This window comes from Diabrotica undecimpunctata, chromosome 8 (assembly GCF_040954645.1).
Source record: "Diabrotica undecimpunctata isolate CICGRU chromosome 8, icDiaUnde3, whole genome shotgun sequence".
NCBI classification, from domain to species: domain Eukaryota; kingdom Metazoa; phylum Arthropoda; class Insecta; order Coleoptera; family Chrysomelidae; genus Diabrotica; species Diabrotica undecimpunctata.
Window position 1 is genome coordinate 51,828,093 of NC_092810.1, and position 17,693 is coordinate 51,845,785.

The 17,693-nt window shown below is 31.4% G+C and overlaps 1 protein-coding gene across 1 annotated transcript in view; it reads right to left on the bottom strand.

The window, feature by feature from the left end:
* The window catches only part of LOC140447539 (sodium channel protein Nach-like), a 100,607-nt gene that overhangs the window by 13,517 nt on the left and 69,397 nt on the right, over nt 1-17,693 (bottom strand). The window contains exon 9 of the mRNA XM_072540244.1: nt 15,583-15,697. Coding sequence (XP_072396345.1) covers nt 15,583-15,697 — 115 coding nt within the window. The remainder of the gene's footprint in view (nt 1-15,582; nt 15,698-17,693) is intronic.

The window sequence follows — 17,693 nt, forward strand, 5'->3', positions numbered from 1 at the left end:
AAGCGAGTACACAAAAAACATATTGGCTATTATATTGAAAGAAACTAACGAAGGATATATTTATTATAACGTAAAAAATAAATTAAACAATACAAATAGTACTTACATTTACATTACACATTATTAAATCGCGAATCGTCTAAATTGACATTTAAAAACATACGTTTTTCCACTTTTCTTGTCGTTTCTTCTTTTATTTAAAATTAAACCAGATTTTGAACATGTGTTCACAAGGAACAGATTTTGTTACAATACTACAATATTTTATGAATATAGTGGTTAAGTTAGGATATACCTGGCGATGGTTTTTCCACCACGGTAATGGATAGTTCCAATCTCCGTTCGAAATTTTTTGTGGGTAATATCATCATCATCATTAATCAGCCAATCCCGTCCACTGCTGGACATAGGCCTCCCTCAGTTCTTTCCAGTGTTCTCTACACTGGGCCGCTTGTAGCCAGTTTCCCGCTACTCTTTTTATGTCGTCGGTCCATCTAGTCGGTGGTCGTCCTCGGCTTCTTTTATAATTTCTGGGCCTCCATTCCATAATTCGTCTTGTCCATCGTCCATCTTGTGTTCTGGCTAAGTGTCCTGCCCAGTTCCACTTAAGTCTCGTGGTTCTTTCGATGACGTCTTGAACTCCTGATCTTTGCCTGATTTGTCGGTTTGTTATGTGGTCTCGGAGGCTCACATTCAGCATTGCACGTTCCATGGCTCGTTGTGTAACTCTTAGTTTATTCGCAGATTTCTGCGTGAGTGTTAAAGTCTCTGCTCCATAAGTTTGTACAGGCAAAACACATTGGTTATAAACTTTTCGCTTGAGACACATGGGAATTGAACTTTTTAGAATATGGCTTAGTTTGCCAAATGCTGCCCATGTCAGGCCTATTCGCCTCTGTATTTCATTTGTTTGATTGTCTCTGTTTATTTTGATCTCGTGTCCCAGATATTTGTAAGTGTCTGTTTGTTGTATGGTATTATTGTCGATAGTTATATTTCCACTCATTACGAGATTTGTCATAAGTTTAGTTTTCTCAAAGTTTATCTTTAATCCTGCTCTTTCAGACAGACTTTTAAGCGAATGTAGCATAGAAACTGTATCCTGTAAGTTATCTGCGATTAATACGACATCATCTGCAAACCTCAAATGATTTAATCTTTCTCCATCTATATTGATGCCCATATCTTGCCATTGGGTGTTCTTAAATATTGACTCTAGAGCTGCCGTGAACAATTTTGGTGAAATATTGTCTCCTTGTCTTACTCCTCGACCTAAGCTGAATTTTTCTGTGTCTTCGTGTAGTCGTATACTTGATGTAGCGTTCTCGTAGATGTTTTTGATTAGTGACGTGTACCTGTAATCTATTCGGCTTTGATTTAGGGCTTCCAGTACGGTTTCAAACTCTACAGTATCAAAAGCCTTCTCGTAATCGACAAATGCAAGAACCAGTGGTATGTTGTACTCGATGCATTTTTCAATTAAGATCTTTATGGTGTGCAAATGGTCATTTGTGCCATATCCTCTCCTAAAGCCTGCCTGTTCTTTGGGCTGATAGAAATCAAGTTTAGGTGTTAGTCTCTTTGTTAAGATTTTCATAAAGAGTTTATACATATGTGTCAAGAGGCTGATGAGTCTTATAATATATAACTATGGGTGGGTAATATATCATCAGACAAATCATACGTCGACTTCTTTTATATCTCTCGATACAGGTGTATGTTTAGATGAGTCATGTCCAATTAATTCATCAAAATACACCATGGACTTAAGTCATCTTTATCATTTTCTTTTTCTTGTACTGGTTGATTTTCAATAGTACAATCTTCTTTTTCTTTTTTTATAGAAGTAACTAGCTTCTTAACTCTTTCTTTTGTTTTTTATAACTAGGTATTCTGATTAATGAATGAGTTTTGCTTTACGATTGATCTGCATTTTCGATTTTAAATCTTTATTGATAATTCGTCAAAGGATTTATTTATTGTAAATATTCAATTATGAATTATTTTTCTTAGTCAAAATTATTGACCTAGTATTAGAATAATAATTTTATTTTCAAAAAATGCGCATTTGTAGAAGATGCAGCTTTTATGGTCCACTTTCTGAATATTGCAATGATTGAAACTTCTCCGGATGCATTTCTGTCCGTTTCGACTACTTCTACTACAAGTACTGACATACTGCCACCGCCACCCAAGCGTCAAAAGGTGATGGATACTTCCATTAATAAAAATATTAGTTTAGAACAAAAGAAACAAATAGATATGGATTTACTAAATCTATGCAAAGACTCGTTTCATCCGTTTTCCATAGTTGAAGAACGAGCTTTTAAAAAGTTTGCAGGGTGGATTCCTGGATATAAACCACCAACAAGAAAAACTTGTTCATTACGTCAGGTTCATTACATCAGGAATGTTATATCAAAACTAAGCAAATTATTAGATCACAAGTTGTTAAAGAAGTAGAAAATATCTGTATTACTACTGACCTCTGGACATATGGAGTAACTGAGAGTTACATCGCATTAACAGGACAATATTTAATCGAAAATTTAGAATTTAAAACGGTTTTATTAGGCTGCTGCCATTTTTCTGGAAACCATAATTCAGAAAAGATCGCTTTTGAAATTATTTCACTAATTTCAAATTTCAGTTTCTAAAAAATACATTTCAAAAAAAGTACCTTATCTTTAGAAAGGCTTTTAAAGTATCAATTACAACATAACAAAGTTCCCAAACGGCCAATCCAAGACGTGGAAACTAGGTAGAACTTCACCTATTACATGTTAAAAAGAATGACCGAGTTAGAAGAGGCAAGATTTAGAGGGATAGAATAGAGTGGCACATTGTCATTATGTACATTTATGGATTCACGATTTAAAGTGCAGATAAAGATGACTTAAGTCCATGGTGTATTTTTGAACAATTAATTGGACATGACTCATCTAAACGTACACCTGTATCGAGAGTCCATTACAATGGAGGAAAAACCATTGCCATGTATATCCTAACTTAACCACTATATTCATAAAATATTGTAAATGTGAACACATGTTCAATATCTGGTTTAATTTTAAATAAAAGAAGAACACGGTTAACAAGAAGTAAAGTAGAAAAACTTACGTTTTTAAATGTCAATTTAGACGATTCGGGATTTAATAATAACGTGTAATGTAAATGTAAGTACGATTTACTATTTGTATTGTTTAGTTTATTTCTCAAGTTATAATAAATATATCCTTCATTAGTTTCTTTCACTTCAATAAATATACACATAAACGATAATAGCCATTATGTATGTTTATGTAGGTACTCTCTTACTTGAAACTACTGTTAAACAATCATAGTTATTGTTTACGAAAATCGGTTTAGTTGCGTTAAGAGCGTAGGCGCAAAATTTCGGGCCAATGCTTTTTAAATGTATTCATTTTTTTCGAATCCTGAGAAAACTAACAAATATTTTTGAAAAATTTAAACGCAGAATGAAAGGTGACATTATTGCCGAGGGCCGAAAGTCCCTTAGAATAAACAAAAAGTTTTTTCGAATGAGATACTTAAAATTTAAAATCACACTAAATTTTTTCGTTTTTCACCCCTGTAACTTATTAAAATAAACATTATAGAAGTTTTCAGAGACTTTCGGCCCTCGGTAATAATGTATTCTTTTATTCTGCGTTTAAATTTTTCAAAAATATTTATTAGTTTTCTCAGGATTCGAAAAAAAAAAGAATGCATTTAAAAAGCAATTGCCCGAAATTTTGCGCCTACGCTCTTAACGATAAAAACATCAAAGACCCATCTCTACTCGTTCGTTACCTGTGTAACGGTGATTGGGTGCTTTGACTACGCGACATGAGACGTTGCCAAATCATTTCGTATGAAGGTTTATTTATTGTGGAGTTATATGCATTTTATTATTTTTATTGGAAATAAGGCACAATGTGACTTTAAAATAAGCTTATTTTGATGTTTAGATTTTTAATTCAGAAATCGTACTTAAAATACGAATCATTATTAATTTTATTTATATAAAACGATTTCCGAAGTGGAAATCAAAATGTTATATTACACTTATTGTAAAGTAAAATTGTGGCATATTCCCAATAAAAAACAGTAAGCTGCCATTTAAATCCATTTCGCTCAAATTTGATTATCTTAGAACATTGTTCAATTGCTAAAAAGACAACAGGTCAAATAAAACTAATAAGTTTGGCAACGTTGAATTTCCCTTTTTTTTTATTATTTCCACTCATGCAAGTTCAGCGATTTAAAGGGCGGACCTAATATACCTCTCTCTTTTTAAACAGGTGTTTCTCACTCCATCTCACGTAAGCTCCATACCGACCATAAACTTTTACCTATACTGTATATAGAAAACATCTAGAAGTGCGATATTCTGTGTACAAGTCGTACATGACCAAGGTCTTGTTCATAGGACCAGTAGAAAGGTATAATAGATCAACGTTGCTATAAGATAGAGAGAGATAAATTATTGCTCAATGATTTTGCAGTTTAGCATTCAGTAACGTATCGATCACAAAGTTGCAGTAAATTTTAAAAATTAATCTTAATATATTATATATATGATATGAGACTTATGTAACTTTTTAAAAAGAGCAAAGTATATTGGAGTTAGAGAAAACGTATTTTAGTTTGAAAAATATGTTAACAAAATAACCTTACTTTTATACAAAAGTAATCTCGATAAAGTAGTTCGAGCTCCACAGGAAGTCAAAATATTAATCATCGTATGAAGACAATCCATCGGATGATGAAGAGCTATCGCTATCACTACTATTTACTTTGATATTTATTGGTTCAACCGAAGTATCCACTATTTTGTCTAAATCCCGCATTATATGTTCTTCCTTTATAGTTTGTCTTATACAATTTTTCCAAGAGTCAGGTATGATATTTTTTATGGCAGCTAACAAGCTTTTCATCTCCTTCAATTTAAAATTCACGTCTTCTCTTGCCACTTGTTTTTTTTTTATTTGTGCCCATATAAGCTCAGTAGGGTTCAGGTCACAATGATAAGGAGGAGTGTGATGTTCAATTATATTGTTTTCAAGAGCCATTTGCTGGTGTTGGCTCCAACCGTCGACTGTGGTTTGATGCATTGTCCAAAACATCGACAGAAACCTTCGAATCTTTGAGCGTCCATTTCCTCATGGTAATCGTTGGTTTTCTTGGATTCGAATACTAACAAGTCGTCTAAAAAACCCGAATCGCTGTCTATATGTGTTATTATGAGCCTCCGTCTTTTACCCACTAGTGTTTTTAAACCTGTTGAAAACCCATCAATGAAGACTTGTCGACGACTTTTAATTTCAAAATCTTGCCACATCTTTAAAACTGTATGACCTTGGCCAAGTTTCATCTAAATAGTACACTTTTCGCCCTTCATGACGATACTCTCGGATTTTGTGTAACTACTGTCTCCGCCAAAAGATAATTTTATCTTTTTCTATACGAACACTGCCCCTTCTTCTTTTCATATGTTTGATGTTTATTTGCCCTAATGTTCGCAATAAAACATGTGATATTTTTGGTATTGAATCGTCGGAATTTATTTCGACTTCAACGTATCAATTAATTTCGACTTTAAGTTTAGGATTTCGTTCTGAAAAAAGAAAGCGTGGAATTTACTCCGAATAGCATATTTGGTGTCATCTTCAAGCTGAATGCGTGTTTTACCTCTGGTTTCAATGTTTTCAAGAGATACATTATACGATTTGCTTTCACTTTGTTTAAAATTTTTTATAATTCTGTATACAGTTCTCGTTGACACTTTAGTCAAATAACTACACAGAGTAACTACGTCTTTTACTAACAAACTTTTATTTGATAAACTGCGTTAGGCTTTCACGGCCATCGTCTACTGCTTAGCTTGTAACCTGAAACTGACCTGTCATTTTCAGGTTACAAGCTGAAACTATACAGAGACTTTAGATTTTAATATTATTGGAGCTTTCTCGTTATCAATTTGTGTTGGTTCTGTTCTTGTGTCCATGAAAAGATCTTCAATATATTTAGTCCATACTTTTTTTATTTCAATTGGGTTATTAATAGGTTTATTGTTCTTGTCAATTAATCGCTTATGCTTTTTTATGTAAATTATAATGATCATGTCTTTGCTGCAATTCTTCCACTTCGATGCATGTTTCCATCATTCACTTTTCCTTAGCCTCTTTTATTTTGTTCCTTATTAATTTATGTTTTTCTCTGTACATTTGGGTATTTGGGTTTTTGTTTCTATATTTTCTTCTTTGTTCCATGAGTTCCAGTGTAATGTACCTACCTACTCACATGTAAGATAATTAAAGTATCTATGTATTTCTATATAGTTTTTAGTCACCTGGTATATGTTATTTACAATTATGAAAAGTTCTCATGTATAATCACTAATAATTATTTGCTGTTAGAAATCAGAATCAATACTCTTCATAAATATTTTCCTATTTAGAATAAATAAGTTTCGCTAGTTTATTCACCTAATACTTCGTATCTATGGAATAATAATAATTTATTTCTCTTATTTCTTTGTTCGATAAGCTATCCGTATTTGCTATTTTAATATTAATATTTGAGTCCAATCTCTTGTACTCAAATCCATCCAGAAACATCGTTAAAATAATTGTAGATAACAGAACTTATATATTCATAGTTTTAAGAAATAACAAGCAGAGTGTAATTTTCATCCTCTAATATAATAAATTTATACATGTCAATATATTCTGTTTAATTCCAAAACAAAGAGTTAGTCCGGAGAAGAAATAAACGCATAGTATTCCATAACAAAATTTGGTGTCAGAACGTGGGATATTAGTAGCAGAGTTCCTCTGATTGCTGATAGAAGGAGAGCTGAGGAATTTTTGAATTGACTTGTTTCCTTCGAGGAATCATTCAAAAAAAAACTGTCAGTGTGGAAAAATCGCCACTACAACTAATTACATTGGGGTCCAGTACATCCAGTTCGAAATCCAGTTCCAGTCATAACCCAATTGTAGTTCCATCGGAAGTAGAGGTGAACCCGTGGAATAATAGACTATGCGACCAACAACAATATTCTACTTGTAAGTACATTCTATCTTAAATTCTGTCTCATATTTTAAAAATCTTGTAAACGTATGTCTACTTTATATCCTGATATAAGTAACTTATTTGACGAACAAATACCTTCTCCCGACTCAAATTCTCTTTCAAATTCTTCTACTTCTAATTCAAATAAAATGTCAGTATCAATTGAAATAGCTGAAAAACTTCTCATTCGATTTGATGGTACAAAATCAAAATTATACGAATTCATAGACAATTGTGATAAAGCATACAATTTAGTAAATCCGCAATCCAAACCCATCTTATTAGCCATTATAGAAACTAAATTAACCGATAAAGCTAGGGCCATAACTAGAAACAGAACATTTGACGAATGGAAAGATTTAAAAGACTTCTTATTAGATGCTTATTCTGAACGCCGAACTGAAGGTCAGTGGCAATTGGAATTACATTCCTTACGTCAGATGCCCAGTGAAAATGTAATGTCATTTGCAAATAAAGTTGAAAATTGCTATATAAAATTAATAAATACACTTGATCCAGACTTATCTCCAGATGCAAGAAATGCATGTACTAAACTCTTAAAAACTCAAGCACTAAATGTCTTTATTAGAGGATTAAACAAAGACCTCTCTATTTTAATCAAAGCCCGAAATCCAGATTCCTTAGAAAGAGCTGTTGCTATAGCAATTGCCGAAGAACAAGAACAGTTATCAAGACAAGAAATTTTCAGACCATTCTGTAATATTTGCAAACGAAATAACCATTCCTCAAATAACTGTCGATATAAAAACAATTCAGATAGAAATGTTAGACATCTTCAAAATTCTAGTTTTCAAAACCCAAAATATCCTAATTCAAATCTTCAAAGGTCAAATTCTCAAAATCAAAATTATAAACCTTCAAATTCAAATTCCAATTCTGATTTTCCTCCAAACTTAAGAAAAGAAAATACCAACACTTCCCAACGTTTTTGCAGATACTGCAAAAAACCAGGTCACGTTATAGAAGAATGTAGAAAACGCGAATTTAACAATAAAAACAAAAATCCAACAAATTCTTTAAACTTCCAGAATCCTCGACAACCAACGGTCGATTCTCGAGGAGTTCGTTCAGTTCAGGCCGTATCACAACCATCAACTTCTCAGTCACTTCCTATGTAGATTTACCCTTAGTAAATAATTCTAATCCATCCTCTTGCAAGTTTCTAATCGATACAGGCGCAGATATTTCTTTAATTAAATATTCAAAAATACTAAACATTCCAAAAATTTATTCTAAGTCTATTACTCTACGAGGCATTGATAAAAATGTCTTAAATCCAAATAAAACTATATGTAGTTGTAACGTAAATTTCAAGATAAAAGATTTTGTCCAAACTCATGTTTTCTATGTCGTAGAAGACGATTTTCCTCTTCATTTCGACGGTATATTAGGTAGCGATTTTTTTGAAATAAATAAATGCCAAATTGATTATAAAGAAAATAAATTAAACTTTAAAAATTGTTCTATTTCAATCGAATATATAAAATCTCCATTAAACAATGACAATGACGAATTTCTGAGAGATCAAAATATCGAGACAAGTTCTAATATCGATGAAATATTTCCTTATGATGCTAAATCCATAGAGGATCATTCTTATTTAGAAACCAATGATATCCAAATAACCTTAAGTAGTGAAGAACTACTATCCAATCCAATTCAATCTAAATCTAACTCTAAATCCAAAGAAAATTCAAGTCCAAAATGTGTAAAATCCACTGAGATATGCACAAATAAAACTTGTAACTCTTCACGAAATCATAAATCAAAATCCTGTTCAGAAGAAAAATCCTGTTCAGACGATCTTATACTAAATCAAAACTCTAATTCTAACTCAAGAAGTAATAAAACTATTCTATCCGCAAGAACTGAAACAATTGTTCAAATTAAAGTAATAAATAATGAATTAAGCGAAGGATTATGTCCCGAACGCGAAATCTTTAAAGGTGTATTTTTATGTCCTAGTGTTGTTAAAGTAAAAAATGATTTCTTTTTAACCTCAATCGTAAACACTACTGAAACGGATGTTGAATTAAACGATATTCAAGTAGCAATAGAAAAAATTCCAAATTTACAAAACAATGCAAATATACGAAAAATGTCTTCTTATAAAGATAATACGAATTCTAACAGAATTGCTAAATTAAAAAATGCCTTGAGAACAGATCATTTAAATAGTGAAGAAAAATCATCTTTAATTTCTATTTGCAAGGAGTACAATCATATCTTTTATCTGGAAGGAGATCAACTTACCAGTACAAATGCCATAACTTGCAAAATTCCTTTAAATTCTAATGTACCTATTAGCACTAAATCATACAGGTATCCTGAAGTACACAAACATGAAGTCGAAACTCAAATAAAAGGTATGCTAGATCAAGGTATTATCGAAGAATCAACTTCGCCATGGAATTCGCCCCTTTGGGTTGTGCCAAAAAAGGCCGATGCTTCAGCAAAGAAGAAATGGCGAATTGTTATAGACTATCGACGACTAAATGATATTACTATAGGAGATTCATTTCCACTTCCGAATATAGTCGATATATTAGACCAATTGGGTCATTCAAAATATTTTTCAACAATAGATTTAACATCAGGATTTCACCAGATCAAAATGGATCCTGAGGATTCTCCAAAGACTGCTTTCTCAACTCCGTCTGGACATTATCAATATTCACGAATGCCATTTGGATTAAAAAATGCTCCCAGTATTTTTCAAAGGCTAATGAATACTGTCCTCTCAGGAATACAAAATTACAGATGTTTTGTCTATCTCGACGATATAGTCATTCATGCCGATACATTAGAAAATCATAATAAAAGATTAAAAGAAGTATTCGAAAAATTGTCTACATTCAACTTAAAAATACAACCAGATAAGTGCGAATTTTTTCGTCGCGAAGTAATGTATTTAGGACATTTAATAACTGAATTTGGTGTCAAACCGGACGAAAAAAAGGTATGTGCTGTTACAGATTTTCCTATACCCAGAACACAAAAAGATATTAAGAGCTTTTTGGGTCTCACTGGTTATTATAGACGCTTTATAAAAAATTTCAGTGCTTTAACACAACCTTTAACAAAACTGCTGAGGAAAAATGTTGAATTTAATTGGACAAGCATTCAACAACAGTCATTTGAGAACCTGAAATCAATACTTTGTTCAGAACCAATACTTCAGTATCCAGATTTTACCAAACCCTTTGTCTTAACAACGGATGCTAGTAATTATGCAATAGGGTCCATACTTTCTCAAGGTAAAGTACCAGATGATTTACCTATTGCTTATGCTAGTCGTACCTTGAACAAAGCGGAATCAAACTATAGCACAACAGAAAAAGAATTACTTGCAATTGTATGGAGTGTTAAACACTTTAGACCATATTTGTACGGAAATAAATTTTTCATTTATACGGATCATAAACCACTCACATGGCTATTTAATGTAAAAGATCCCGGATCAAGACTCGTTAGGTGGAGATTAGCATTAGAAGAATATAGCTATGAAATTATTTATAAACCAGGTAAATTAAATCAAAATGCTGATTGTTTAAGTCGTCCTCCTTTAACCATATCTGAAACAAATATTTGCGAAGAAAACAAAAACCCGGCAACAATCACCTTACAAATAAACAAAATGAGTAAAGAAAATAATGACACTTATTCACAGTTCTTATCTAAATCCGAAACTATATTAATAACAAATGATAATATAAAAGAAACAAATGAAAAGATTACATCATTTTCACAAAATTTAGCATTGTTTGTTTCCGTAGATTTAAATTTTAATGAGATCGTTCAGAAACAAATAAATAAACAATTCAGTCATATAGAAAAATTGAAAGCCAAAAATCCAAGACTAAATGACATTATATATATTTCTGATCAAAATAAAAACTTTTATTACATATTTATAAAAAATAATTATTGGGACAATACCTCTTATGAAGATATATTTAATTCCCTAATAAAATTAAGAGACTGGTTATTAAACGATAAAATATTAAAAATTTGCCTACCCAGAATAACTTTTAGCTACGATAAATTAAGTTGGGGAAAAATTAGATCTATGATTAGATTTATTTTTAGAAAAACTGATATATCTATTATCATTTATCATGATATACTAACAAATCCTGAACCTGAGGAAATAACTACAATATTACAAGAGAATCACACTAGTCCTACGGCTGGACACTCTGGTTTTCATCGGACATACAATCGTATAAAAAAACATTTCAAATGGAATAATATGAAAAATGATATTAAAAACTTTATAAAAACCTGTGAATCTTGTCAGAAAAATAAACTCGTTAGAAAAAAATTCGTAAAGCCCATGGAGATAACAACAACAAGCTCAAATCCATTAGAAAAAATATTTTTAGATATAGTAGGTCCTTTACCTTTAACCGAGTCAGGTAATAAGTTCATATTAACATTACAAGATGACTTAACAAAATTTTCTCAAGCTTATGCAATTCCGAATCATGAAACCAAGACTATCGCTGAAAATCTGGTTCGTGGATTTATTTGCAAGTTTGGAAAACCCGATATAATAGTTACTGATCAAGGCCGAGATTTTACTTCCAAATTATTTTCTCAAATCGCCAAGCTTTTTAAAATCAGACATATAAATTGTACTGCTTATCATCCAGAATCAAATGCTGCATTAGAAAGGAGTCACGCTACTTTAGCAGACTACCTTAAACATTATATTAAAGCTGATCAATCCGATTGGGACGAATGGCTAGATTTTGCTATGTTTTCATATAATACAACTAATCATACTTCAACCAAATTCACACCATATGAACTAATATTTGGATATACACCTAATCTACCTAGCAGTATAATACGACCAGTAGAACTCAAATATACATATGAAGATTATTTAGATAATTTAACACTTAAGCTTAGAAAATCTCATGAGTTAGCAAAAACGAATCTATTAGAATCTAAAGTAGTCAGTAAAAAATATTATGACCAAAAGATTAATGACACCGTTTTCTTAGAAGGACAATTAGTATATCTCCAAAATGAGCAAACAAAGAAGGGTCAAACCAAAAAACTTACACAAAATTATAATGGACCTTATAAAATTCTAGAGATAAATTCTCCTGTCAATTGCACAATTTTAGTAAATAAAAAACCAATAAAAGTTCACATGAATAGATTGAAACATGCTTTTGTTTCAGGTATGCAATAATATGGCTGACAAATAGTGAACAAATTCACAAGAAATATACCAATACTCCTATCAACAAATCACCTGGAATCTATTACGAACACATAAAAAATGTTCAATTTATTGAAACTCATTGGAACATATTAAGTCATATTCCTTTACAACCTTTTACAGACAAATTAAATTTTGTAGATCTCACCTATCAAAAAACATTAAGACTGTGTCAAAACAAACCAGTTCTTATTGAATTACGATTATGCGATACTTCACTAAAACTCTTAGGACAAATCATACCTAGACTCTTTCAAGATGAACAAACTTTAAAAAACATAATTCTGCATGAACATTTTAGACCAAAACGCGCTCTATTTAATGCAATTGGATCTGTTTTCAGGACCTTATTCGGTACCTTAGACAGTGATGATGCTGAAAATTTCAATAATGCTATTAACAAAGCTGAAAGTAACGAAAATCATCTTCTTGATTTACTAAAACAACAAATTCATGTAGTAAAAGCCACGATTGCAAATTTTAATAACTCTATTACAAATCTAGACCGAAACAAAGTGATTTTTGATAAAAATTTTGAATCAATTACCAATTACACAGATAAAATGAATAATAAATATTTTAATTTAGATTTAAAACAAAAAATTGAAGAACATTTTACCTTACTAACTTTCTTTATAACAGAATTACAACAAGAATATTCTACTTTAATAAACGTTATTCTATTTGCAAGAAATAATAACCTTCATCCTTCTGTTATAACACCTGAGCAACTAATTCAAGAATTATCTAAAACGGTAACGCATTTACCTAGTACATCGACTTATCCATTTCCATTGACTATCGATTATGCTCATAAATATTTCGATATCATTTTACTTAAATATATATATTTTGATAACAAGATTTTAATTACGGTTAGTATACCTTTGGTTAGTAATACTCCTTATTCTCTTTTTAAACTAATATCTCTTCCTATAATTCATCCAACATTAAAGAGACTTACCTTTATTCTTCCATCTGTCAAATATCTTGTTCTTTCAGAAAATAGAAACATTTATGTTACTATTGATACATTAGAAGACTGTTATTCATTAGATGAAGAAAAACTTATTTGCAAAAATCCTGATACTTTCCGATTTACACACACTAATCCAATTTGTGAAACTGAATTGTTAACTTCAATAACAAACATACCATCTAGTTGCGATACTCGTATAATTCAAACAGAATATGAAATTTGGCATAAATTAAACAAACCAAATTCTTGGATATATGTTTTACCCAAACCAACAGATTTAACTTTAAGCTGTCAGACTAGTACGCCAATATCTATTGTTCTTTCAAACACAGGTATTTTTTCTACTTCGAATAATTGCAAAACTTACACCGGATCAACTATTTTGATATCTGTCTCAAATCCAAAAGAAAGTAATTTTCAGTCTATCATTCCAGATTTATCCCTTCCAGAAGTCTGTTGTGATGATATTAAGATAAATAATGAATCCAAATTACACCTTGTTCCCTTACAATTAAATAATCTCGATCGAGATGCATTAAATTTAGCAAGCCATAAACTAGATAATTTAGAGAAAATGACCTCAGAAACAAATATTAATTTTTCAGACACAATAAAAAATAGTTCTTATTTCACTTATGCAATCTTATTTTTGATAAAATGTATGTTACTTTATATTTTATACAGGATAATTAAATATTTTTACCGACGATTTCGTAGAAATCCGTCACATAGTTGTCAACAAATTACAAATTGTTTAACACTAAATATATGTCAAAGTAAACGAAAACATGTACATGAGACAGATTTAAGTATAGATTGTAAACATAATAAAGACAATAATTATAGTGAATCCAAAAAGTGTGAAGAGACTAGTTTCACAGAGACTACACCGATAAGACGAAGTGAAAGACTATCGAGACTAAAAGAAACTATTTAAATGTGTTAAAATAAAATAATAATGTATACAAATGTTTTATACCATTTAAATGAAAATTCATTTTACAATTATTTTCATTCTTACAAAAGGAGGTGTAATGTACCTACCTACTCACATGTAAGATAATTAAAGTATCTATGTATTTCTATATAGTTTTTAGTCACCTGGTATATGTTATTTACAATTATGAAAAGTTCTCATGTATAATCACTAATAATTATTTGCTGTTAGAAATCAGAATCAATACTCTTCATAAATATTTTCCTATTTAGAATAAATAAGTTTCGCTAGTTTATTCACCTAATACTTCGTATCTATGGAATAATAATAATTTATTTCTCTTATTTCTTTGTTCGATAAGCTATCCGTATTTGCTATTTTAATATTAATATTTGAGTCCAATCTCTTGTACTCAAATCCATCCAGAAACATCGTTAAAATAATTGTAGATAACAGAACTTATATATTCATAGTTTTAAGAAATAACAAGCAGAGTGTAATTTTCATCCTCTAATATAATAAATTTATACATGTCAATATATTCTGTTTAATTCCAAAACAAAGAGTTAGTCCGGAGAAGAAATAAACGCATAGTATTCCATAACACCAGTATTTCTTGAGTCATCCAAGCTTTTTCGGCTTTCTGTTTTTTTTTGTAGAGTTTCTTTCTGTGTTATTATAACAGAATCTTTGATTTTGCTCCACATAATGTTTACATTCTCAGTGTTTTTCATTTCTGATGTTAATTTCTTCATTTCTTGATTGATACAAGTTGAAGCCTCAGCACGGATTTCATTTATCTTGAGTAACTGAGTATTTACCTTAGAACTTTTGGATTTTATTATCTTTTACCCTCAGTTTAATTTTTGAGACAAGGAGGTTATGGTCTGAGGGGACATCTGCTTCAGGAAAAGTCTTAACACTTACAATGGAATTTCTAAATCTTAGATTGGTTAGAATAAAGTCGATCTGATTTCTAATGCAATTTTGTTCATTATCCTGTGGTGACATACAGGTATACAGTCTACGGGGTGGTAATCGAAACCATGTGTTCGTAATCGCCAGGTTTTCTTTTTGAAAAAATTGAGCCAATCTGTCGCCTCTAACATTCCTTATTCCTAAACCATAACATGATGGTCATCCGTGGTGTTGTACACAGTATCGATAAAAGTTTTGTCTTCCCTTGCGGAAATGGACCGAGGATTAGAGCGGGTTTAGAGCGAAAGCATCATTTATTTCTACTCTAGAAATATCTTATGAGCAACAGTGAATAGAACTTAGAGCGAGCGTTACGAAACCGTTTTATAAATAAAATAAAATTATATTTACCCTTTTGTAATAGAAACCACTTTGTATTCGGGTTCTACGCATGAAGGTAAACAGTCACATACTAATCCAGGCTTACGTAAACTGGTTCCTTTTGCATGTAGACGATTTACAATCTCTAAAAAAAAATCACATGGTAGAGTACGAAAAGCAAGACGTGACTTATTGCGCGTTGAACAAATTTTATATTATTACATAATTCATGTCTTCTCTGACCATCAAGCGAAAGAGATCGAGCTCCTAACTATACAAGCACTGCAGTGTTGTCACAGTGTGTCAGTGTTGTAAGTATTTAAATATTTCTTTGAAGCGGAACGACTACATTTTGGAATTAAAATGATAAAAAGTTAAGTGAAAAATAAATGATTAGGATTAAGATTCCAAGTGCGAGAAATTATTTGTTTGTGTTCAAGTTTACTATAGTAGCTTATGTTAATTTAGTACAAGAACGTGTAGCTAATTTAACGAGTAATTAATATAATAATGAATTAAACATAATACATCGTTTTAAAACATAATTTAAGCATTAATATACATTTAATATTATTAAATTTATAATTTGATTTATTGACTATTATTTTAGCCTCTAAAAGCAATAAATACTACTTTTGTTTTAAATAAAAGATTATTTTCCAACTTCAGTCAATCAAACATTACATATTATTTGCAGGCGTGAGCTTAATAACAGTTTAAAGGATATAAGAAAGGCCGAAAAATAGAAAATGGTAGCTCAATTAAGTTTTCTTAGAGTCTGCAAGAATTGGCTTACGGATAAACTTCTAATAAATTTATCTCCAAACAGCGTTATCGTAGTAAAGGAGTAGCAGGGCTTCTGGCTATTTCCCCATGTTAAATCCCATAATAAATCGCTAAGGTCCATTTTGGTCATTTTTGGCTCATTTTGTGGTCGAGGTGCGACGGCTCATCGGATCGTGACGTAAGAGAGCTCGTTGGAAAAGGGAGGGGACGGAAAACACGTTGAAATAGAAAAAAAATGACGGCGTATTGTCAAAAGGACACTAAGCTTGTAACGTCTAAACTGCTCCATATACAACAACGTGAAAGATATCGATGGAAAGGGGAGGGACCAACGAATACGTAGACACAAAAAATATATAAATTGCTCCCACATCACGATATTTCCCTCACCAAATTTAACAAGGAAGATACTAGTATTAGTATATTAAGAATTCTCTTTATAGAACAAAAATAAATATAACATAGTTCTTTACACTGACGTGTTAAAGACCGAAAGTGGAGTTGGATAATCTGTAACCACTGTACAACAGCCTATCGAACTCTCTAAAATTTCTTCTTGGTGTAGTATCCACAGTGGTGAACTACTAGCTATCTCACATGTTTTTAAATATGCCCAACAATATCCAAATACACATATAGCCGTATGCTCTGATTCACTTTCCTCTATACACTCCATTAATGCTATATCCACCAACCATCCTATCGCCTAAAGCAATATACTGTGGCCTAAGATATTCATGACACATATCAGCTTCTTATAAACCAAAATACAACTGTCACTCTGATATGGATACCATCCCATGTCGGTATTATTGGTAACGAAAAAGCTGATTGCCTTGCCAAAAAAAGCCGTATCATCCACGGAGACCATTATTAATATACAAATTTGCAACGATCTCAAAGCTAGACTGAAGAAGCTTAATCTATCCACCTGGCAGATTCACTGGAACAAAGTTACTTCAGCGCTGCATCAAATTAAGCCCTTAGTGAACCTACTTAGCTTTCCCAGTTTATCTCGAAAAAATATGGCAATCATACGGAGATTGCGTATAGGACATACCCGTCTAACTCATGGTAATAATACCTGATGATATTATTTCCACAACCCAAATGTCAGCACTGCAATACGACTCTCCGAATCAGACATATACTTATCGAATGCCCTTTTTATGCCAAAATACGTCAACAGCTAGATATCAGTACTATCTTCAAAGATGTCCTAAACAGCACAGACCAAATCAACAAGGTTATCAAATTCCTCGAGAAAGGTCAACTGCTCAACAAAATATAAATGTAATGTTACATGTTTTTATTATTTTCTGTTTATGTTAAATGTAAACTATATTATTTTGTGA